The 26,279-nt window shown below is 37.7% G+C and overlaps 1 protein-coding gene across 2 annotated transcripts in view; it reads right to left on the reverse strand.

Moving 5' to 3' along the window:
• Window positions 1–505: 505 nt before the first annotated feature.
• Window positions 506–26,279, reverse strand: part of TTC39C (tetratricopeptide repeat domain 39C) — a 39,738-nt gene continuing 13,964 nt past the window's right edge. The window contains exons 5-14 of one of the 2 annotated variants that reach the window (XM_076329828.1): window positions 22,418–22,772; window positions 20,927–21,095; window positions 13,383–13,476; window positions 12,432–12,539; window positions 11,782–11,891; window positions 10,964–11,087; window positions 8,470–8,567; window positions 7,421–7,525; window positions 2,860–2,898; window positions 506–2,085 (exon numbers count right to left, since the gene is read on the reverse strand). In XM_076329828.1, the coding sequence (XP_076185943.1) occupies window positions 1,915–2,085; window positions 2,860–2,898; window positions 7,421–7,525; window positions 8,470–8,567; window positions 10,964–11,087; window positions 11,782–11,891; window positions 12,432–12,539; window positions 13,383–13,476; window positions 20,927–21,095; window positions 22,418–22,772 (1,373 nt within the window). In that variant the 3' untranslated portion in view covers window positions 506–1,914. Of the gene's footprint in view, window positions 2,208–2,859; window positions 2,899–7,420; window positions 7,526–8,469; window positions 8,568–10,963; window positions 11,088–11,781; window positions 11,892–12,431; window positions 12,540–13,382; window positions 13,477–20,926; window positions 21,096–22,417; window positions 22,773–26,279 lie in introns of both variants that reach the window. The other variant, XM_076329829.1, reaches the window with a different exon arrangement.

Consider the following 26,279-nt stretch of genomic DNA (forward strand, 5'->3'; position numbering starts at 1 on the left):
GATGATTCGCTAAATCCACAGAAAAGCTGCAATTTGCACAGAGTTAAACTGTTACATGAATATATAGTGTCTTTCCATACCCACTCCTGGCCTGGTGAGAACAACAGGCCTTTTAGTAAATTTACTACAATTTGCTAGCTACCTCCAAGTATGTAGACCCTAGATATCCCAACACAAGTCGCATGCAGGTGCTTTGTGTCCTGAACAGCCTAGTCTCACATTATATTTAAGTAATGTATTTAAAAGGAATTTTGTCAGTAACTGTACCGTTTCTAGTTATTTACCCAGAAGGGACTGTCTCTCTCATTGCAAAACACTGAAAGTCAGATAGGACAAAATAAGATTTCAAGTACATTAAAGCCCATTTTTAAAATCATTATTTGAATTCTAAGTAGCCGCTATATATACAATATATTGTTTTCTAGGCAATACTTATTTGGATTGACCAAATAAGGTTGAACACTCATTTGTGACTCAATATTACTGTCAAAGTTGAATTAAAAAAAAAAAACAAAAAACAGTGTACTATCTGTAACACACCTAGATTATAGAAAAATAAAACTGTTTTTTTAAGAGTTAAGAGTCTCTCCTCTCCTTCAGGAACTGCAACAGAAGTGTTTAACTGCTCTAGGAATGCCTTTCATAGCAGGAACTGTGTATTTCTAGAGAGAAATAAAAGTGTCTGAACTGTTTCATTTGGCCTACCAAATAGGATATTACTTGTCTCCTCCATATCAGTCTTGCTTTAGATGCAACCTCAAAAGCAAATCAATGAAGGTTAGGTGTGGGCAAGGTCTAAAACTTTGGCGACATACTCTACAAAAAGGTAAGGGGGGGAGAAAAAAAAAGTTTAAGCTAAGGAACTGTTTAAGGCAACCTGACCAAAGTAAAGATAAGGCTTTTGGATAACTATTTCCAAGGATATCCAGTTTTCTTAGCTTTGCAAAGTTAACATAATTCAACTAACTTTCTGGTCAGATTTCCATTCATAAGCTTCTTTAAAAAAATATTTACCTTCCTAGAATATGATATTAACTGAATATAAAACATAAGGAGATACTACATATTACAGACAAAAGTAAAAAAAAGCTACAGATGAGCACACAGATGGCCAAGTATTAAAAATTATATGGTCATGATAAAAGTTTTAAGCTCTCCGAGGTATTTCAGTATCTGAACACCACAGGTTTGGAATGCCATATAGAGACTTAGGATATCATAGTATTGGTATAACTACCAAAGTAGATTTTTGGTCTTGTGTTTTGTTTGTTTGGTTTTTTTAATACCTTTAAAGGTCACTGCTATAAAGATTCAGCAGCTTGAATGAAAAATATGTAAAATTACTGTATCTGGCCTATGTATTTTAACATAATATTCAGAATATTAAGAGCAGAAATAAGAACTGCCCACACTGTGATTGCATGTCAAACAAAGTAAGTATTTGGCTGGAATGTACCAGAAGCAGGGATCCTAAATATTGACATAATTTATATCACAAGAATGAGCTGGATTGGGAGGGAAGGAATGAAGAATGGGTAGGGGATGCGAGGTTAAAAATTCACACGTTAGTCGTCATGAAGTCACTAACATAAACCACTAAAATTTAGTAAGATATGCTTTTTGTGGCTGAACAGTTTTCCTCCTCCTGTGTATTGGCTAATGCTTGAAGGAAAAAAAGCGTTCTGACCATTCCCAATTTCAACATTTATACGAATTACTTTTATTGTATTATTCTAATCAAAACAGAAGTGCTCCCCTTGGCATATTTTAGATCTATTTTAAAAGTTAAAAATCACACCTGCCAATATTGTTGAAGTAAATCACGTGTGCTTATTTAGGCTCACCCAGAGTTACAAGCAATTGTGTTCAGCTTGGTTTAAACAAAATAAAAACTGAAGAGTTAAAAACACAAGGTCACTTAACCTTCTTCCTGGTTGATTTACTTTTACTTAAAATTTGTAATGTTCTACTAAGCCATACCAACTCTGACCATACTAGGAAAGTGTCTCTGGCACAAGTGGTTTTCAGAAGAAAAGCTGGTCTTCCCAACAGCTTTTTCTTCTGCTTCATCTTAAAGTGCAGAAACTGTGGGAAAGGATAACAAGACTTCCTGTCCGTCACTGTGGAACTACTTCCCTTAGAGAGGCTAAGGCTGCATGTATGCGGACGTGCAATCTGTTCTCAAAGTCATAGCCAGTAAATTCCTCCTAGGAGGGGGAAAAAAAAAAACAACAACAAGAACCATGTAACTATTAGCCTCCTTCACTTTATGATACGAAGATAATTTTACTACTAACGCCTAAGAAGTCACGTTACAAAACGGACCGAAGAAAAGAGGTGAACTGGAGATTGCATGTTGCAATATCCCTGCATTACCCAAAGTAACAGAATTATTACAGAAATTCCAAGTTGGTCAAGAAAGCAGAAAGCTTCCATTTCCAACATTTGGATCCCATGTAGTTGGAATAGCACCTAGGAATTTCTGCAAGTCCAAAAGCTCTAGAATATCCCAACATGCCCAATGCAGGAACCAGTCGGAACAGATAAGAAGTGGAGACTTGTCATTTTCAAACTTTCTGTAGCCAAATCTTAGTTGAAAAACTTGGCAAGGTTCTAACGCTCCAGGAGAGGTCACTAACACGGGCTCTGTGCTATGACTGACCTAGAAATACGTATCTACATAACATACATAAATGTGTATCACATACATTAATGTGTATCTACATGATAATGTTGTAGATTATAGGTAAGGGACACTGACACTTAACATCCACCGCCCCTGCCCCAAACCCCCAAAAACACAACCTCTCAAATGCCCTCACCTCAGAAACATAAATTTGAAAGTATCTTAGTTTTTACCTTGGCTTGGAGAAGTAAGGTTTTACCTCTTGGCACAGTCTACAAAGAGACAAACATGGCATTAGAAATGCACTGAAAATGTTACAGAAAATATCTTAAGTATATGGCCTGGTCAGTCCAGAATAGCATCTCTATCTTGAAAACAAGGTACCAGGCAGACAAAACCCTCTCAAATTAGGAAGCCAGAAATACAAATGAGGCACCCAAGAAATGCAGTATTACATATTTCTAGTCTTCTACAGAAAAGGAGAAATTACAGCTTTAAATGCAAGTTGCTGATGATGATGGTGAGCGACAACAATGTGCAGGGAAACAAGTGAGGCTACAGATGACTAATTGATCAATAGAGTAATTTTTGTTTCTTAACCAAAGTTTAAGCCATTTATTTACAAAACAAGTTACTGGATTTTAAGCATTAAAAGTTGTTTCAGAAATCTCAATTTCAAACTCTTAAGGAAAAAATATGTATATTTGCAGAGTAATATTTACTACTGAAAAGCTCATGTTTTATTTCTTATCATACAGTACATTTTTATTTTAAGCCTTACAAATAAATCAACTGCCTGAGAAGTAGACAGAAAAAATAAGTTTTCTTATTCAAATATATGAATATGAACATGTGTATTTATATTGGTTGAATTACATTCACTGTCTAAAACAGCTACAAAAAATCTGTAAACTTCTTGACATAACCATATTAAAATCTTAAAGAACTTGATTAGAACTAAGTTTAAAATAACAAAGATGATTCAGATGACGTGATAAATTAAACATGTAATTATGAGTAATTTTAAAGTAAAGTAAATTTAATAACAGCATGCTTTTTATACTAACATGCATATTCATACACCTGTATCTGTTGCTCAGGGTTTTTTAATATACTCAGCCTCTCAGGTAAATGTGATTTATAAAATCCTATTCCCTTCTCTTTCTTAATCATTACAGAGCTCTCGCATGACACCTCAGCTAGTAAATGGAATTTTCTATAAACAGCATCCACTCGCCTCCAATTCTAGCTCTTGCTTTTCCCCACCCCATCCCACTTTATTCAAGTCAAGCATCGTTTATCTCCTCATTGTCTGAGTGCCACGAGAGGGAGTTTCCTGCATGTCTTTCACATACTAAGCGCTTCTCAGTACAGCTACAAACCCGAGGCTCGTTCAGTCCTCAAACACCCAATAGAAAGCACGTTTGTTTATACTGTGTGCACATTCTACACGTAAAGCAGGGAAGAAGGAAGGAGTGTTCCCACATTCTCAAAATCTTCAGATAACTTCACTACCCACCACACTTTTTTTGTTTTGTTTTTTTAAGAGATACTTGACACGATCAAATTTAAATATGAACATGGAAAAAAAAGGCAGCAGGAACATTAGTGGACTCAGACCTCTCTACCACGCTTCAAGGCCCAGTTCTAAGTTGTAGGGCAGCAGGGTTTTCAAAAAAGAACTATTATTTTTAAAAGCATTTTCTCTAGTTTTGTCTTTTGCCATGATAACAACTTTTATTGGAAGATTTTCCTTTCCTTCCCTCTTTAAGGGGAAGGTTCAGCTTAGATTGTTAAATCTGACAAGATTAAAAACAACTGAAAACAGAATCTTAAGAATACGAGATACTATCAGCCCAACTACTTCATACACTACATACAATGACACGGGGGTTCAAGTCATTACCCTGTAACTGCTTCCCCTAACTTGCAATTGGATTCAGGAAGTACTACATAAAGCAGCATAAACTCCAAGTAGTGGTGTTGCATGTTTTGAGGAGGGAAACAGCACCAAGAGTGGTGCAGAAGTTGCCCTAGTTTAAGATTCTCTGGGCTCCCTAGGAGGCAGGGTACGCGCGAAGACCTGAACGATCAAATCATCAATCAACCAAGCCATTTGGACAGTCTGAAAGCCAGGTGGATTATTTTCCTCCTCATCCTGAACAACAAAAACCTCACTACTCAGGGTGAAAGCCAAAATGCCAAAACATACAGCATGTTAAAACAGAACTGAAATGACTGAAATCACTTTACTTATACATCCCCTGCGATGAAATAGTACGATGGTATGTGTGCCCTCAGTCCAGCTAGGTTTCCAAGATGCACTGATGTGTGAGATTAGAATCATAGAATAGTTTGGGTTGGAAGGGACCTCTAAAGGTCATCTAGTCCAATCCCTCTGCCATGGGCAGGGACATCTTCAACTAGATCAGGTTGCTCAGAGCCCCGTCCAACCTGACCTTGAATGTTTCCAGGGATGGGGCATCCACCACCTCTCTGGGCAACCTGTGCCAGTGCTTCACTACCCGCAGCATAAAAAATTTCTTCCTTGTATCTAGCCTAAATCTACCCCCCTTTAGTTTAAAGCCATTCCCCCTTGTCCTGTTGCAACAGGCCCTGCTAAGAAGTTTGCTGCCATCTTTTTTGTAAGCCCCCTTTAAGTACTGATAGGCTGCAATCAGGTCTCCCCGAAGCCTTCTCTTCTCCAGGCTGAACAACCCCAACTCTCTCAGCCTTTCCTCATACCAGAGGTGTTCCATCCCCCTGATCATTTTTGTGGCCCTCCTCTGGACCCACTCCAACAGGTCTGTGTCCTCCTTATGCTGAGGGCTCCAGAGCTGGACGCAGTGCTCCATGTGGGGTCTCACCAGAGCAGAATAGAGGGGCAGAATCACCTCCCTCGACCTGCTGGCCACGCTTCTTGTGATGCAGCCCAGGATACGATTGGCCTTCTGGGCTGCGAGCGCACACAGTGCCAGCTCACATCCAGTGAGTGGATGTGAGCCACTCATCCACCAGTACCCCCAAGTCCTTCTCAGCAGAGCTGCTCTCAATCCCTTCATCCCCCAGCCTGTATTGATACCAAGGGTTGCCCCAACCCAGGTGCAGGACCTTGCACTTAGCATTGTTAAACCTCATGACATTCACATGGGCCCACTTCTCGAGCTTGTCCAGGTCCCTCTGGATGGCATCCCATCCCTCTGGCATGTCAACTGCATCACTCAGCTTGGTGTCATCTGCAAACTTGCTGAGGGTGCACTTGATCCCACTATCTGTGTCATTGATGAAGATATTAAACAGGACCGGTCCCAATAGACCCCTGCGGGACGCCACTCGTCACCAATCTCCATCTGGACATTGAGCCATTGACCACTACCCTCTGGATGCGACCATCTAACCAATTCCTCACCCACTGGACAGTCCATCCATCAAATCCATACCAGAGGTCCAGATAGACGACATCTGTAGCCCTTCCCATGTCCACTGATGTAGTCACTCCATCATAGAAGGCCACTAGGTTGGTCAGGCAGGACTTGCCCTTGGTGAAGCCTTGCTGGCTGTCTCGAACCACCTCCCTGTCCTCCATGTGCCTTAGCATAGCTTCCAGGAGGATCTGTTCCATGATCTTCCCAGGCACAGAGGTGAGACTGACTGGCCTGTAGTTCCCCGGGTCTTCCTTTTTTCCCTTTTTAAAAATGGGGGTTATGTTTCCCTTTTCCAGTCAGTGGGAACTTCACTGGACTGCTGCGACTTCTCAAATACGATGGATAGTGGCTTAGCAACTTCCTCCACCAGTTCCTTCAGGACCCGCAGATGGATCTCATCGGGTCCCATGGACTTGTGCACCTTCAGGTGCCTTAGATGGTCTCGAACCATTTAATAATTCAAGATATTAGGAAGATATCTGTCCTAAGAGAGTGGGGATAAATAATCCCAAAGTAAAAAGACTTTTGACAAATACCATATTGTTCCAAATATGTTTGATCCCAAAAACATGGAGCTGTTTTAGGAAGGCACCAAATTCTATTTGGAGAGTATAACTCTCTTTCTTTGAACTTGAACAGCATCCAACAGGAAATTAAATACGTAAGAAAAGGATCCTAGGCACTCACCACACTAAATGCCACCTGCAGACAACAAATCCCTGCCTACCCAAGGCATTCTTGCCAGGCCCCTGCTGCCACCAGCTGCAGGAACACTAAGGCAAGTGAAGGGGGAGAGAGGTCTTTACCCCAGAATGTATATATACTGGTTCTGTAAGGCACATACGAAAAAATGGGTATCATGGCATGATCAGAGAGCTGAAAAGTGAAGTCTTTGTGGTGCTTTTTGGGGTAAAGTACTAAATAGTAACCAAAACTATGTAGTGCTACACTCATCAAAATTCTTGCTTTACTGCTTGCTGTAGGTTTGCAGACATGTTCATTTTACTGCTAGAGAAAGACACCACTAATGGTCAAGGAATGTAACAGCTGCCCTGAAGAATCCCAGAGAGTCTCAAGCTCTGTTTCTTATGTAAAAATAAAACCCAGTAACAACAAAACAAGTCATTGCAGTGTTATCCACAGATAACTAGCTCTTGATATTGAAAAATTAAGACGTTGTGACCTAAAACACATTGCATTTCTTGGTTTGCAAAAACCCAAAGTAGTAAGTTTCTTTATGGTAGGTATAAAAGAAATTTTTAAAACTTAACATACATTATCACCTATAAATTTTGTTTCATTGTTTGTATAGTGGTATGTTGACTCCCCACCCTAATCTTAAGAGTTTAAAAACAGGTTACGCTATTACCTCTGGATTGTCTAATAGAAGACAGCCAAGTTCATAGCAAGCATATGGCTGAACATATAAGTTGTTTTGACGGCACAGTTCATCCTTAGCAGCTCGCTGAAAGAACTACAAAAATTAAAGAAAAAGGAAAAAAAAGATTGCAGTAATATATTAAAATTGACTGTTTGATACTTAAAAAAATCCAGAACCACCGTTCATCTTTAAGCACTAGAAATTAGCCCAAAGCTAAAATGAGAATACATTGAAAACTTCCGATGGTAGAGATTCTTTAAGGAAGGACCCAGAGGTTTTCACTGACACTACTGTATCACGGCAAAACTATTTGTTTGGATTTTTACCAAGTAACATATTGACTGTTTCAACAGTTTTCCAACTTCATATTGAAAAAATACTAGATCTAACAAGGAACTTTACCATCAGAGATGAGTACCCAGATTATTTAAGATATGCTTGAGAGAAGCAGAAAAAAGAAAAAAAAAAAGGAAAAAAAGCTTTAAAGCCAGCATCAGCTTCCTTGTTGCTTATGTGAATTGCATTCTGTTTTGGGGAGGAAAAAAAAAGTTGTGCCTACAGAGCAAAGCCTGGAGCAGTGGCAAAATTATTCTTTGGTATGTGCTAATATTCAAAGCTCTCAGTGTCCAACAGGCCTGGAGGAGAAGCAGCAAACCCATGCTTTTTGAAAGGTCAATCTCCAAGTAATTTTTTTTAAAAAGCTGAATTTTCTCTGTTGGACAAAGTAAATCCAGCAGAGCCAAGAACTTTTCCATTTTTCTCCCCAGCTTCTCTTTAACTCTTGCTCCTACAAGCCACTTTAGCTATCATGTTCATTCAACATAGCCAATTACTTTTACAACACAGAATATAACAAAGACATGCTAAACAGAAGATTTGAAAAGAACCTGACATACTGTTGGAATTCACAAAACAGTATGATCAACAGCACTGACAACTAATGGCTTGCTTAACACTCTTACTCAACAATATTTACTGTTTAACAGCACAGGTCATAAAATAGGATTAATAGTGTAAATTATCATTTAACAACTTACCTGAACAGCATCTTCAGAATTTCCTAAGCATTTGTGTATGGCACCAAGAAGCAAGTTTCTCAAACCAACAGCTGATGAATCATCAACATCCTGACAAGCTTAATGAAAAGATTCCAGTAAACAAACAAGATGGATTGAAATCCTTCCTTAGACAAGAATTATGGTCTACGGTGACTTTTGGTCTGATGATTAAATTTAACCAGAAGAAGGAGATGCTAGTAACATTAATATAAATCAAAGTAATTTGGTTTCTTTTAAATACAACCCATTTTGTATGAACCTCATCAAGCAATCTGTCACTCATGAGAACAATTCCTAACAGGAATGAATGGGCTGAAGTCAAAGGCAGTTGGTGTGTTCTTCTCACAAGAAGAGGAGAATCCATTTCTCTACTGGTCTTTGAAATATCCACTAAAAGGTAAAGTTAAGAAACAATCACCTCCTTCTGGTGTTATGGGAAACTGGGTTGCCCCAGATATTGAAAGAAAAATACATAGTTCAAGTTACAAGGAGCACAGGGCAAGCAGTTCAGACAAAACTGATTTGTTCTGAACTGAAGCCAAGTGACAGACGCGCAAAAATCTGTACTGGACTTAAAAACCCAGACTAGGGTATTTTGTCATCACAGTTCTCAATGCTGATGAGAGGATAAGGCTTATTTGCCAGACCTTAGCTGGCCCACAATCCAGGGACAGACTGTGCCTCAGCCAAGTAGTGCTCCATTTCCAGAAAGAACTGAATCATGATGCATGTAACCATCTCTAGATGAATCAGGCTCCATTTTGATCAAGCTTATTAGCGCCACCTCTGTTAAATCAAGACCAGTTCCATGAGGAGCCATTTGCACTTTTCTGCACCATCGCCTCCAGAAAGGCTGGGGTGCAGGGAGGCCTGCAGGGCTTTTCATCCCTTCAGAAGGAGCTGAACTGCTGTGCCTGGAGCAGTAGAGCTCCTTTAACTTCACATTCTGCCTCATCTCAAACCCTGCCAGATCTTAACTAGCTCTGCATTCATCCACAACCCAAATAAGCCACCTATGAATAACAGAGTTGGCTGCATGAAGTACTTGGACATTACACAAGGCTGTCAACTCTCTCTTGTGTTGCAAGTCTCATGTTACTTGGCATTTTACTTAGAGATACATGTGGATACAAGTTTATTCCTTTATTTTTAAGTCAACTTCCAGCCCTGAGGAAAAGCCTGGAAACTCACCCCAGCAAATTACACTCCAATTGTTCAAGAGACAAGGAAGCAAATAAAAAAAAAAATTCCCCTATCATCTCATCATTCTTGAGATACACATAAGGTGCAGCAATAGCACTCTCATTGTGCAGAAAATCTTCAACCAGGGATCGCTGATGCAGACACATCTGTCAGCATCATACTTACAAGAAGCGTATCTCCGAATTTTAATTGATACTGCTATTTCACATTAAAATGGGAACCACTGGCTAGAAGCTTATACAAAGAAGATCTACATTGCTTCTGAGTGTGCAGGAGAGGAGTACATACTCTTTACAACCTCTAAAGCTGATTGTTCTGAAGGCAAATGACAGACAAAAAATCCGGAAATTTATTTTTACGTAAGTAAATCTAATTTTAAAGCCTTCACCATTATATTTGGGTCTAGAAAACTAGGGATCTGAATGTAACCCACTGCCATCACACAATTTAAATGGACAAATTATCTTAAATTAAAAACAAAACAAAACCCCACAACTAGTCCTGACTCAACTTAAAGACTGGTAGTTTTCTAGCTTAACGTAAGTTGTGTACAATCCCCAAAATTTCACAATTACAGAAAAAAGGAAGTATCTCGGTGGCAGACATTTTTTGTTTTATTTTCTAAATGAGCTGGTAATAACTTGAAACTGCTTGCAGAATGCAAATAAGACTGATGGCTGGATGGAGGGAGGAGTACTGAAAACTTCATGATGAACACTGCTACCACAAGCTTCATGTGACAGACATCCAAAGACATCTGGAGACTAAGAAAGAGGCAGCCATAAAATGCTCCTTTCACCACTAAAATGGTCCCAGCAACCAAGATAAACAGAACCCTTATGTCATAGATGACCTCACAAGCTACATATTTCCTCTCAGAAGAAAACTGACATGCAGAAATGAGTTGGTAGTTTCATTTTTTTATTTTGTAGCTAGGTTTAAATGAGTTAAATTTTGCTTAGTGACTTTGAACAATAACCATCACACTATTGTTTCATTTTAAACAATAGGCAAATGCAATTGATTAAAAAACAACTATATGCAGCAGGCAGCTAAACGTCTCCCAAAAACCTATAAAAATGGTAAAAATGAAGCATTAAGCTGAATCTTAACGGGTCATTATTCTGCTGTTACTCAAACTGTTTTGCTGTGACACATGCACACAGGTTTAAATTTTCACGCTACAACAATCAGCTACTCCACACAACAGAAGAAAATTATACACCTCATTTAAAAAAGTGAATAAATAAATTAAGGAACCGTATTATACCTTGGCTCATATGCTGTAAGTTTGAGAGGGAACAGTTTGGAAGGGCTTTCCATAAGTACAATACTTCAATGGATGCCAGGACACAGAGCTCTTTGGTCGGCATTTGTTTTCTAAATCTATCTGCCTGCAAAGTGGGGAGAAAGAGGGAAGGGAGATCTGTCATCTGTCCTGTTACAGGGAACATAATATTCACGAACAATATATCACAAACAGTAATTCTAACTGTTTCATGAAAGCATCTAACAATTTTATGATCATAAAGTCGGTGGTAACTTAGCTTAAAGACTTCAAGACTGAAAAGCAAAATCTTTCAATTAATTTAAGGGCTTACATACTGATCAAAATTAAAGCTTCCTTCTATGTAGCCTGATTTGTTTTATGGTATTCCACAATCCCAAGTACACACTGACTGGATGCTGAAACGGTAACATCTGCAAGATCATCAGTTGGGAGGCATTTCCTAGACAACTCCTAGCTTTCAAAAAAGAACTAAGGCTTTGACAAACAAGACAAGATAAAAAGTAGTAAGAAAGGCAAAGCTAGAAGGAAAATTACCAAAGCAACTACAGTATCATGTATTTTTATCTTTAATAGTTAGTTTAGTTGTAAAATGAATAGCTAATTCACATTTTCCTTTGCTAGGTCCTTAAAATACACGACACTATTGTTTTTCCACCTGAATCCTTCCCATTAATTCAACAGAAGCAACACAGTAGAAAACAGATACATCCTGCAAAAATAAATACTGGTAAAGAATCCAACAAAATTACCAAGTGTAATTACTGTACTGAAATAAGTCAGCCTATGCTAAACCAAACCTTTTTCACTGAAAATTGTTCAATCTGATTGTTTTTTCTTTTGAAAAGCTTCTGAACTTCCTTGAACACATTCTGAGCACCACTGACATCACCAGTGGCTCCTTGACACACTGTAAGAACACAGAAACAAAAATGTATTAACTCTACTGGGATATGAAACAGGAAAAATTAAGATTAGATATCGTACAGTCACAAGAAAACACACACTCACTTCCAGAAAGGATCCAGACTGGGGATTTGACAAACATGCAAATCCCAGCTCTCCCAGGTACCCTCTGTGATCATTAACAAGTCAGTACTTCTTTTTCGTACCCATTAAAGGAACTAATACCACCCAACCTCTAAGGATTTATTTATTAAATCTTTGCAATACACTGTTATATGACCTGTCACTACACTGACAATGGGGGGGGATAGGGGGAGGGGAGAGAGAGAGTGTACGTACACACATGCATGTACACGTGCATGCATGCAAGTGTACATTATATAAACAAACAAGATTATGTACATCAAATCTGGCATCAAGCTGCATAAGCAGCAGGCAGTGTGGAAGGCACTATGTGCACTAGTAAGTTTCCCAAAACAAAACAGTGCCAAAACCTTATCACATCAGTGATTTATCACTTATCCAACATATTGAATATACTCACCTGCTGTTAAATAAGCATAGTAGCACTGGGACCACCTGGATTCATTTTTAAGCCTCTCAAAAGATTCAAATGCATCTTTGAAATTCATCTCTATCATGCTGCACCAACCTAAAAGCAAGACTAATTTAACTTCAGAGAAAGCACAGTAATTCAAATTTGGTGTCAACATTACTGAAACACACAGTCTGTTGTGAGAGCTAGAGCTAGTTTAACAATTATAACAATAACTGGAAAAGTTAAAACAAATCAATGACATAAATTTAAAGCCTGGTTTAAATTTACCGGGAAATGCTGAATTGTAAGATTCCATACAAAACAATGAATCCACTTCAGAGCAACAACAAATCTATACAGACTCCAAAAGCTCTTTTTTTTTTTTTAAATACTGTATTTTGTAGGATGCTGAAGCTTACAAAGCTACCGCTTGCTCCCTTACTCTTCCCCACTGTGACAAGATCCCTTAACAAGACACATTTAAAGCTTGAAGCAACATATCTTCTCCACTCTAAAGACCTGTATGCAAATTAAGAACATATAGCATATATCGCTATTGATAGAAGGAAATGAACATGAAATATAGGTCCTGCAAACTGTGAAGCTTCACTAGACCAATTAGTTTTTGGTACAGAAGTGGTGATTCCACAGACAAATCAGATTAATTACTCATTTTAAATAATATTTTGTAGGCAAACAGTTTGCTCTCAATTCTATAGTCTACTCTCTGATTTTGCATCACCTTGTATTTGCAGAAAACTTTAAAATTATGAAAAATTGTTGAATTCTACTTGCCCAAACAAGAAGACAGGATTATTACCATAATCCATCCAAGACAAAGGCCAGTATTCTAAAACCTTTTTTAAAATCCTAATAAAAGTAATCCAGTTTGTTTATTGAAGTTGCTTGTCTAAATTTGAAAGTCAGCTATTTATAGTATAAACATATCCAACTTACCTATTTCATATAAGCAGACATGTTGAATCTCCCTTTGGTCTGTTGCAAGTTCCAAAGCAGTATTAAATGAGGTCAAGGCACTATTGATTTGACACTAACAAACGTGAAAGAAAAAAGAAAAAAAAAATCAGATGTCTGAAATTTAAAATTTGTTGGATAATTTGATTTTGATAGAGAAAAGATTCAGATTTCTGTTAATAGGTATTTAAAAATAACTATATGGTTGAAAAAAAAAAAATTGAAGTGTTTTACAGATTGCAGCCTCTGGTTTGATTAGATGAAAGAGGCACAACATCCCATTGAGAGGAAAAACTCAAAATTCATTTCAGACTCTAGATTATTTTAAATGAGCTAAAACCCACCATAGAGCTAACAGTTTCAGGATAAGGGCTAATATTAATTCAATATACCAGCTCCACATTGCAATTCCTTTGGCCAGCTTCCCTCCTCCCAGGCTCTCTCAACCTGACCACTTTTGAAACAAGTATAGGCAAATTATGACAAAGCCTTTATTTACAACAATAAATGAGCATTTTAAAGAGGTCCCATAGTGAACAGATTTTTCCATATATTTCATATTCATGATATGAAACATAATACAAAAGCCAAATTATAAGAGACAAGGGAAGTAAGAATCACTAATACAAAGCAACTCAGATTTATATTTAAATGAAACTTTAGACAAGAATGCAAAGCATTTACTTGCAAGGTACTAACAATCAGTTCCACCATGTGCGACAATAAAAATGAAAACATATGGTAAGGAACCTGCACTCTAAAAGTCATATAAAAAGAGAGAAATGTAGAACACTGCAGAGTTAAAAAGGGGGGGAGGAGGAGAGGAGTTTAATAATGTAATAACAATCACCAATAACTTGCAGCCAGTTCAGATCATCTCTCAACCTTAAAAATCAGCAGCTGTATTCCTATTTGCTATTAAGTCAGAAATTCATTGGGTTTGTGCAGTAAGCTTTTGAGTAATCTTGTTTCTACTCTTATTCGTCATTCTGCCTTTAAGAGTAATATATTTTTAGCATCTGCCAATAAAGTTTAGCTTTCTGCACAATAAGGGTATCTTTAATGTTTAATTTTATTTATTTTGAACTATTTCACCTTTTTCCACATCCCTCAGTAACCACTTTAAGCAACAGTTAATACAGAATTCATAAATGCTGCATGACACGTAAGAAGACAAAAAGGCATATGAGATAAAAAAAAAATTATAAAATCATTAGTTACCAACAGCTTAGCAAAAAGAGGCTGGCAGTTTTCTAAGAACTAGAATGATAGTTCTTTTGACTACCTTAATTTCTAGTTTTCCCAGTCTAGGATGGGACTTCTCCATAACCATCATCATAATGGGGGGGATGCAAATCAACATTTAATTAATTTTATACACAGACACACTATATATCCCAATATGGCTTATACCCACTTTAATAGTGTTCCTGTATTTATTCTCACATACAATTGTAATAATTTATACAACAGAAGAATCTTTAAGCCACTCTCTGCTGGCTAAGCATGTAAGTAAAAGAAACCCTTGAAAAAGCAAACCTGTCATCTATGCAAGCATAATTGAATTCAAAAATTCCTGCAAAGATCTGCAGTGTTTTGTCTTAAGACCACACGCACACACAGAGCTCTAAAGTGATTTTATTAGATTTTCTTCTTTGTCTCATTGGGGAAAACTGTTTTAGTTGCTAAGGAACAATTTAACCATAAATCATATATTGCATCAACCCAGCACAACTGCCAGCAAAGGGATCCGCAGCTGTACCAATATAAACACTGTACACTCAGAAAATAAAGCGGTGATTAGACTAAGACACTTGTTGGCGTAACAGAAGAATATACTACACAGAAAGACAGGCGAGTTGTATTTGTCCTCAAAGTTACCAGGGAGCCTGAGCAATGTACACCTTGTTTACTTTTGTAGCAGCACATTCTCTCCACTACACATTACTCCACTGATGCTGCATCACCCCAACACGACTTCCTGGAAAGTAAGTGTTTTGAACCCAGTCTTACAGAAAAAATAAAATAATGTCAGCTTAAAACTTTATCTTTGTGCTAAGCAGTTTAGAAGTTCGGTAAATCTATGTTTTGAATGCTCCTGAGGAAAATGCAAAAAAAAAAAAATCTAAATATTTAGTCTTCTGTAAAGATACTTTGCCTTCTAAAAACCTAAAAAACCTGAACATCTGAAAATATAAATCACTTGTTTGTAGGGCATGTTATTCCACACAATGATTAATGGCAATTACATCATTGTCTGCAATGCCATACACCAGCCTGGGGCAGCACATGAAATACTGACCACCTAGTAATATGCAAGTCCAGTTAGTTGACTATTCAATCTTCTATAATCCATTTCTCTAACTGTCTAGCTCTCTCAAGTGTTTTGACATCTGCCTAAGCTTTCCTTAAGCATCAAACTCAGTAAGTATGTTTCAGAGACATTGCTTAATAATTAAAGTTTCAATCACCTCCAGGGATTGCGACAACATGCTGAAATATGAATTTCCACTCTTAATGTTAATTCCTGAAATAAATTAATTACTATCCATTTACTGTTTCAGAGAATAAACAGAAAGAATTATAAAGTCCCAAGAGTCTGCAAGTATAACGTCACAGCTGACACTTGAAATTGATGTTCTTGAGATTTAAAAATATACACACACACACACACTTGTAATTCCTTCAACAGGCATCACTCATGCCTCTCTTGGACATAATAGAAAGACAAAAAGAGATTAATCCATAAGATGTGTAATATACAGAACTACATAACCATAAAGAGGATTATTAAAACTAGTGTGAGAACCATAATCTTACATTTCTTGACTTCAGATTAAAACCAAAAACACCCCAAGCCACCAACTAAGCATCTACAGAGCTTCCTGAGCCAAGGCAGCTTCCCGAGCCGACACACGTTTCCCCACAGAGTTGTTCTGAAATCTCAGGACTCTTTCCCTCTCCCAGGACCTCTCTATTCTTGGTCAGCAGTATGAATTTGTAAAGCTTTTAAGAAGTCATGCTCATAATTAAGGGGAAACCAGCAATCAATATCTAAAAGGGGACAATTTACACTGGAGGATGCTATATGGAAATTTCAAAGCCTGGATTTTCTGTTCCTTAACACCCCCCCCATTTTTCCCTAGACATGCCACAAAATCAAAATAGAGTAAAACTAGGATTCTGTATTTTTATAGCCTAGAACAAGTAACTAGAAAGGCCAGCACAATTCCTGAAAACAAACCTTGACATTACACAAGCTCTGAAGATTTCTTAAGACATCATTGCGACTTTATTCCAGAAAATTCATTTAAGACTTTTCAATGCTTACTATTACTTTTGCCCTCAGTCTACTTTTCCGTGCTGCACCCTCCCACCCCTAAATAAGAATGATACCACTGATACCAAGATGTCTACAAAAGGTAACTAAAAAAGCAATACTTGTCAGTATTACATTTAAGCCTGCAATACCACTGCACATTTTCACCAGCCTGCACATCAAACACACTACAGCGCACCAGAATGCACCACTGGTGTTTTGCCTGTCAGCTGGAGTATTTGGTCCTTTTTCCTTCAGAGTCTTAACATGCACCTATACCAACTGAACTCTATAGATCAAGCCTCAGAACCTGAATTTTTGGTCCCAGCTCCAGAGACTTCTTGCTGTTTATATATACACACCCGGAGTCTGTTCCCAATCAAAGAGAAGCAATCTTGCCTGGTTCACAATTTTGTCAAACACTGTATTTTGCTTTATACCCTTACCACTCTCCACATGAAGCTATCAATCTATTTAACTATTTCTGAGTGGGGTGATTTGTACTATTTAAAAAAGCAAATGGAGATTTCTAAAAAGTGTTGCTGATGGGGGGGGGGGGGGGAGCAGGGAGAGAAAGCAGAATTGCAAAATAAAAAGCAGAAATACATAGGATTCAGAACACCACATTTTACTCCGCCCTGTCCCACGCTACCACCATGCCCGTCTTTCACTACTGGCCACAATACCACACTTGAATAGTCTAAGTCACAGTTTCAAAAGTAAATTGGTATTTATTAACATAATTATAATATTAGACAATACACATTTAGCAAATGAATAGCAGTATTTTTATTTTCACAGTAATAAGAAAGGCCCAAGGCTACAGCTGGAAACGCTGGATTTCAGACCAGTGGGTTTCAGCAGCTGTTATACTAATTACATTTTTAAGTACCCTTTAGGGACAAGTATAAAACATTATTCTCACTTGTTTTTAGTAGCTTAAGCTTACATGAAACATCATTATCAGCTTTAGTGAAAGTATTTCAAAGGCAGAAATAGTCAGACATTCACAAAGAAATACCTGTGAGGATGGAATACATGCCATACAATCACAAGTCAAGCACAGCAACAGTTATGTCCATAAAAACTGCCTGAGTTATGTAAAAGTCAGGAAAAATGCTACTTTTAATATGCAGTCTCTTAACCTACTCTTGGGGGGGGAAAAGACATTTGATCAGCCTACCAGTGCAACCTTTAACCTTCTGGTGCACTTTCTTTCCAGCTTTCCCAGATCCTCCTCCTCTCCCTTCCCTTAATTCATTCATTTCAGTAGTCCCCAAACGCTTTCAGACTTCATTTCTCAAAAATGTGAATCTGGGAAAAAAGTTGAAAGATAATTTGGTCCAAGTTTATAGAGCCTGTAAGGCTACTTCTTAGAAAACTGAAGTCTGTTAAGGCTTTTATTGACTATTCATACATGCTTTTTTATTGACTATTCATATGTGCTTTTTGGCACACAACGCATTACAGTCTCACATGCTCTTCATTTGTCTTGCATAGCACCATCACTGTGAAATCTTCCTTTCTCCTCAATTGCTTTCCTCGGCAATTTTCTCCTTTGTCATATTTGTGTCTCACTGTTCAGTCCTGCATTACTGTTTCTGCCTTTTGAACAGTTTCCCTGCCTCCAGGTGTCCATAGCTGAACTATGCTCCTTACTGTTTCTTTTCTCCTTAGAAAAGAAAAAAAACCACACACATCCAGATACACAGGTGTATGCAGACTTGCTAACGGCAGCTGAATATACCATCAGCTGAAAGTTACACAAAACATATGCAGGATCAAAAGCTATTAAAAAAATCCAATGGACTGAGTGCTAGTAGGCTCCAATACAAAGCCTACAGTGACCATTACTGATCCATACTTCCAGAACACACAAGCTCTTCTGTATAACAACATCTAAGCTGCCTTTCATCTACGTACAATTAAATTTTATCACAGAACTGTTAAAAGATGATAGATGTTAAAGACTGTAAAATGTGTAAGCTTCAGCTCAAGGTATACTTTTAAGTGCATATAGGTTAAAGCACAGACTTCCCAATTTTGGTAAACCATCTGAAAATAATATTCCCATGCCTGGTGGAAAGAATTTAAACCTACCTGTGTATTAACAATTTCAAGGAAGGCCATATATGCACGTCCCAGGCTTTGCAGGAGCTCTCCTCACCCACCTTGGAGATGAGGTGGAAATTACGACTCAGCGTATTAGTTTGTAATCTGAGAGTGTGTGTGCACTTCTGGTTCAGAATGTACAATGGATGCTGTAAGACCAATGCCCGCTTTTGAGACACATGTAACCACAAGTGTATTGTGCAGCAATCCAGTGCAGCTCCCCATGCCATTGCCACCAGTCACACATCTGTCTTCACTATTACATCAAGAACATTTGAGCAAATTAAGCTTGTGAATTCCTGACGGAGTCTACAAGAGAGCTTGAGACACTTAACCAAAACATTTATACACAGCAAAGCCTCAGTGATACAGTACGACATAGAACAAAGCAATGATGGGGTGGGGGGGAAGAGGCTGCTGAATGGAAAAGCCCTCATGCAAACAAATAACATGAATAGTAAAGGGACATTTTAATTCCTGTTAGCAACCAATAAGCTTTCTGCTAACTAAGGGTATGGCTACACAGCACAATGCACAGCATTCTGCCTGCCTAAGCTAACTAACTTCATGAACATGGCCACGCTGTCTCTGGCACAAACTATTTCACTTGGAGCTAAACTTCAGTGTCTATGTACTGCATCATTTAATGCACAAATACTGTAAGATAACATGTAAAGAACTCTGCTTTGAAACATAACAGTACTCCAGAAAGGGACTGACTACACAAAACTGACACTCATCCCAAACCTATCCTCTGTATTTACACATAGAAACATATACTCAGTTTATTAACAACTTACGTTTACAATTTTGCCCTAGCTTGCCCTGAAAGTCAGAAGAATCAGTTGAATTTTATTCCTCATTACACTAAACATTAAAAAAAAAAAAAAAAAAAAGAGTTCCAAAGACCACGTCATACTCTGGCAATCAACATATTTACATTTTTAACTGCACTTGCATTCATTGTGTAGCTATTCCTAACAAATTTCATTTTTACCATAAGAATAGAATATGCATATAATTGAATAGAGACCATTAAAATCTTTACCACTCAGAAAATAGCAATACTTCCCAAAGACCAACAGCTTGCCTGTGACAGTGTAATTCCCCAAATGCACCATTGCTTTCAGAAAGACAGCAAAAAAAGAAAAGCACCATCCAAATCCCATGCAAGAATATGCCTGCGAAGTCTCATCGGCCACTGAAGCCTGTCCCTCTGTTCTGTTACTGTTGCTACCTCCCTCAAAATATTAAGCTATATTTGAGAGTTAACTGCAAACACTAGCAAAGAATGACCAGCAATATTAAGATCTGGATTAGCTCTTGTAATTACCATGTTGAGATGAAGGGTTTGAACATTCTGTTTGTGCTTTTGTGTTGGGTTTTCTTGTTAGTGTAATTGCTCTGGAAATATTCTGGTCTGATAAAAGCAGCAGCTAGGAGTTGAGTAGCTTAAAGTGCTCATCACCATCTTGTATTATCACAGATTCTTAAAGAATAACTCAACCAAAACCCACGAGGCTGCTGCAATATTTGAATAACACTCTGCAACAGCATTCACAAACACACTTTCAGTGAATACATTTCTGCTTGGGTCAGAGCTCACCATCAGCAACAGAAAATATCCTGGTCTGACTTCTTAAAAGCAAAAGCAGTTATCTGAGGGAAATTATTGCAGAGAATTAGCTGTATATGAACAATGCTTAAAATGAAAAGGGGAAGATAAGTGCTATGTACTCAGCAGATAATACTGATTTTAGCTTGACAAGCAACACTGAAATAGCTATTTATACCCCAAGAAACTCATGAGTGACCAAAAGCACTTCCCTTTACCATAGAGCTACAAATGTATCAAGTAGCTGAAAAAGAATTTCAAAGTGCCATGAAGGCAGACAGAAGTAGTGGAAGAGCAGGTTTGGCATGTGAACGTGAAACTAGGAAGGAGTTAATCCTTTCTTCTTACTTATCTTCCCATGTATCTATATCTTTAGTCACAATTCGCTGAAGCTTGCACAGTTCATTCACATCAGAAAAACATAAAATAACAAAGGGTGGGGAGGAGAAAATCAGTCAAAAGGAAGAAAACATGCAATACCTCTAATCGCTGTATCCTTCCCTTGAAGAACATAAACAGAGAAGAATTTGGATAAGCAGATTCTTTTTTTGCAAGAATTTCTTTTGCCTCTTTCAATCCTGCCTTGTTATCGCTGCCATCAAGGGCAAAAAAGGGACGAACAACTGTGTGGTACCACAACAGAGCTAATCTAAAAGAAACATAAAAGTAAAAAGGATTACAGCTCATAAACAGAAATTTAAGGATAAATGTTCTACACAGCCAAATTTTTACATGATTCTGAAAGACAAAGATAGATATGAATCTTTTCTTATACAACCCGGCTTTAAAACAAACACAATACTATTGCCATACATCAATGTACTCCTGAACTGCACCTGAACATACAATTCAGTGCACATTACCCAAAGGTAAAGCAACAATCAAGCTCATATCAAAGCAGTTGAGCATTTAGAACTCTATAGATTTTAAAAAAGAAAAACCCACAGGAAACCTTTGAAAACAAATTGTTCACTGGGGGGGGGGGGGGAAATCCAAACAAACAAAATCAACAACAAAACTAAACACACATCAGCAGAGACACTTGAAATCAATGTCAAACAGAAATACATCCGGTGTTCAGAAGGGCAGACACCTACATGACCTACTTCATTCCTGGAAACAAGGGCAGAGCACAAAGATTTCCAAAGACCATCTGAAGGAGGAAACACCCCCCAAAATACCGTTTTTCTTCCCCAGAAAGGAGAAAGAACAAATGAACAGGAACATTTAATCTTAAGCTTTCTTAACAATCAGAAATTCAGTTGTTCTCCTCAAGCAGAAGAGACTTTAGCTCTGCTGTCAGTGTTTCAAAAGTGACATCTGATGGTACCTGCAGTAGGTCCAGTAATAAAAGCATTAATTTGGAGATAATGGAATAATAAACCCATTTATGAGGGCCGTTTAAATCAGGTCTGGCTAACCCTTCACCTGGTAAAAAGACCTGAATGCAGTATGAAGGCTTGGGAAAAAAGAGTACACAAAAAATACTCCTCTAAAGAGACCATAAGGGAACATCCCATCTTACTCAGATGCTAAAATTAAAAATAAACTGGAAAAGATCTTTGGCTAATAGTAAGGATAAATAGCTAAGTGAGATCAACGACTCATACAAAACAGTATGCTCTCCATAGCAGAGAATATAACTCAGGTAAATTTACTCAGCCTTTAGGAGGTGCTTTTATTTACTCTGCTGGCATATAAATTACTAGACATTAGAATAGCAGGTACTGAAGAATACAGCAAAATACTGACACAAACCCCAAATACATGTAAATAAGTAACAGCAGAGATCTCACACACTAATAAGTGATGAATTTACTAAACCATGGCATGTTAAACAACAAACTACAAGTTTATTTTACCTGCTGTTGTTTCCTTTAAAGCAACATGACTTTTTGGTTTTGACTTTTTTCCATTTACTTACTTTCAGTACTAAGTTATCTACCAAAGCATTTCAATATAGCTACTCACGTAGCTAAAGGGGCCTTCATGTCCTTACTTTCACTTGCATACATCAGTGAAGAAAGCCCCTGTAGGCGGTCTCCAGGAAAACCCAGCAGGTTGATGATTTTGAGCAGGTTTGGGGGCACCATGGATATGCAAAGATGAAAAAGTCCATATCCAAAGCTAACAGCACCTTTCAGTCTGTTTAGCGAATCCTCCGTTACACCTTCTGCAGCAATATGATTATCATTTGCAGCATCAGAAGTCAATGATTCCTGAGTTGTTTTCTTCTGATATATTTCCTGAAGTGTATTAATGTCCGTATAGCACTTATTGTAAATTTTCCAGGCTTTTCGGAGTATCCACCCACCTTTTATGTATGCTAAAAATCAAAGAAAAAAATATTTCAAGGACGTATTTCAGAAGTGGAACACAGTAAGTAGTAAATGGTATTTCACAAATCCTAGGATGCTCTCTCTATTTGCATTAACATATTGTAGAGAGGATTTTGTAACCACTACTGTCATCTTGAAGAGGTCTTTCATAGTAGGCACTACAAACTTAAGTGCTTTTCAACCAGAGACTTTAAAACAGCATGCAATACAAAGGGACTTCCCTTCAGTTATGTAGCAATATAACTGTCAGAAAGAAATAAGAAACCAAAGAACTTAATGCTGGATTCTGCTCCACTATAGAGTGGAGATGAAATGGCTGTCTGGCAAACAGACAGAAGCAAAACTCAAAGAGATTACACCTCTTAAGCCCAAACGATGTTAAAAGACAGTTGATGGGAAAATACTAAGAAAATCCCTTCCTTTGGGTTAGACAGTAAGATTTTCAAGCACCATCATTTCCCTGCCCCTCATATGAACACAGCACCTTATAACTAAGAAAAAAAAAATCATACAAAAAATAAAAGAATGCGTAATTTTTTTTTTTTTAAACATTTTTCAGTTGCCTAATTTCCTCAATTTCAAATGCAAGCTGGGTACCTAAATTTCCCTAAAAATCTGGTCTTGAGCATTCTCAGTTGAGAATGACAGAATTTTCAGTCTCATTACCCTCTTTACAGGAGAGTAAAGAAAGGCATGACACCAAAAGATGAAGATGTTCAATTTGCCTATTTACACAGCATCCATCTTGGTTATAGCACATCCTTGGATAATGATAAGTGGTAAACAGAAAACAAACACAGAATATACTTGTACACGTTAATTGTAAAAGCAGACAACAGCATTTTGTCTGTGATAGAGCCCTGAGACTTAGGAACTGCAGTGACAAAGGAGTTAACCAAAAATGAGAGAAAATAAAAGCATGGTTATAGCAGCAGTGTTCTAAACAGGTATCACCAAATTTGCAGAGGTCAGTGTTACAACTGATGCCAGAATTAGATCATAACAGGTGGGGTGTGTCAAAGAAAAGGAAAACACTATTAATACCAAACCACTCTTTATAAGCCTTTGACATCTTTGACAAAATCCCTCCAATTACAAAAAAAACATTTCTAGAGGAAGTACCATCATGGACTAGATTACCTCTTTTTGGATTCTTGTTTTATGAAGAGGGGATGAAGCTAGTTTGATAGTCTTAAGAAATCACACTGAGAAAGACTGCAAAATTTGTATTCTCAGTTGTGACAGAAGGGTTCTGTCAACATGAACTTAAAGTATTAAAAAAATTAATCCTCTATCTTGAGTTCCACATTAAAGTGTTATAATAAAAAATGTAAACCCCTGCCACAATTCAGCTGCATTACAAGACTAACGTTACCTCAATTTTAAGCAATTAGGTCTCGTTTTGGCTGCACAGAATATTTTAAGTTATGCGATTCACCACAAGATGAATGCTCATACCACTATGCATAGCAATGCAGCAGACAAATAATAAGGAAAAACCCACATTTTACTTATCCTACAGATAGTGTTTCTGCTAATAGCTAACTACTGTGTTCTGACGCATGCATCAAATGGAAAGGACAGGATGTGGAAATAAAGTATAGTTTTAGGCTTTACTTCCGTTAGTGTGCTGTCATGAACAGTTCACTAACATAGCATAACCCTAATAGATTTGCTATACTAAGATAAAACAATCTAGCAAATGAGAATAATGAATTTCTGACTTTTTAAACATAAAAATTACATCAAGCCCAATCACTGAGCTGATTTCCCAGTATGAAATTCTGAAAGTAGTCAGACCCATGACAGCAGTGATAAATATCAAGAAAAGGTAATTCAGTATTGCTGTGGGAAGCTAATATAAATTGCTGTGTTACTAACTTTATGATGAAACTATTTCTAATACATCCATGAGGGTGGAAAGGAAAATCTACAATGTGTTAGGCATATGAGAAAGCAGCTTGCATGTCATCATATGCTTCTTGTCAAACTGTTCCAGGAAGAAAAACACAAGAAATTTTTCACCCATCCACTAGTGAGAAATATTTGTCTGCCTCTGAAGAATGCCTTTTTTTTTTTTGAAATTACAGTCATTTCAATAATTTGGTTGCTACTTCTGTACTGAAACATGATAAAAACAAAAGATGTTTATACATAAACAGAAACATAATATACTCAAAAAATTGAAATAATGGATCTAACAGTTCCACAACAGCAGTAACTAGCAGTCGCTGAAGTGGCATTTAATCGCTTGAATTTTAACTAGACTTCAGGTATGTTTTTTACTCAGTAGAGTAACCCAAATATACTGCATGTTCTGCAGTACTCTGCTACCCACTTCAGTTCTCTGAGCAGCAGACAAGCAAGAAAGGGAACAGACACTACCCTCAGTTACAGCCTCCAACCCAGTTATGCAGCTGCAGAATACATACTGAAATAAGAAAAAAAGCTTCAAGAGGGGGACACCCCACCCCCACCCACCCCCAAAATGAAAACCCAGAACTGCATTAAAAATAGTAAGAAAACCTTTCTGCAGCACTATACGCACAGCAAACAGAAATACCCCCTGAATTTCTGCTAGCTAGAAGCAAACACATGCTTGATGCCATGGCTTGGAAGAAACCAAGTCTGCACATCACAGAAAGCATTATGTCCCTGACTGAAGATCTTAGTGTTATTTTAAATAATCTGAATGTTATTTCCCCAATTCCTTTCAGCTGATCAGCAGGGTTTTCACTGACAGACTGCCATCTCTTGGTCTTCATTGATTTGGTAAGACCTGGGAATGCGCTTGCTTTGTATATGACCTTGACCACATTTTCTATAAACTCATGGATGAAGGCATGTTTGAAGATTATGCAAGAGATCCAGGAATGCAAGAGAACATCAGAAACAGCTTTGCAGCTGAGACGAGGAGGTTTGTACTCAACATGAGAGACGAGGAGGTTTGTATTCAACATGACAGGATTAACCTCTTTGGCATGCAAGGACGCACTTTGGTGATCAGAGAATAAGAACTGATTTAGCAGTTCCATCTTCAACACACTTCATTTAAAATTACTTTTACTGGCAGTTTGTCATCGCCCTGAGTTGTCATGAACATAATGCATATGGGACATTAGGATCTTCCCGGTGGCCTGGACTTATAGCCTCTTTTATCTTGCAGGCCACATGAAGCACGCAGATGCTATCCATCTTCATACCAACTCCTCAAATGTCTCTATGGGAAAATGCAAAGGATTCCAACCATATCTAAGGAGAATCAGCTGAATATGATTATCGGTATGGAAAAAAGCGGAAAGCTGTAATCTGTAGCAATCCAACTCATTTTATGATACTACTACCTACGCAAAGGTAGAACAATACCTCTGCAACTGTACCAATCTTGGAATGTTTCAAATGAAACTATGGTCTTTCTTACAAAACAATCATCTTTACTGATAGTCATCTTGCCACTTTATGATCAGGTTTTATTAAAAAGATACCATGCAAAA

Source organism: Aptenodytes patagonicus, chromosome 2 (genome assembly GCF_965638725.1).
Source record: "Aptenodytes patagonicus chromosome 2, bAptPat1.pri.cur, whole genome shotgun sequence".
NCBI classification, from domain to species: domain Eukaryota; kingdom Metazoa; phylum Chordata; class Aves; order Sphenisciformes; family Spheniscidae; genus Aptenodytes; species Aptenodytes patagonicus.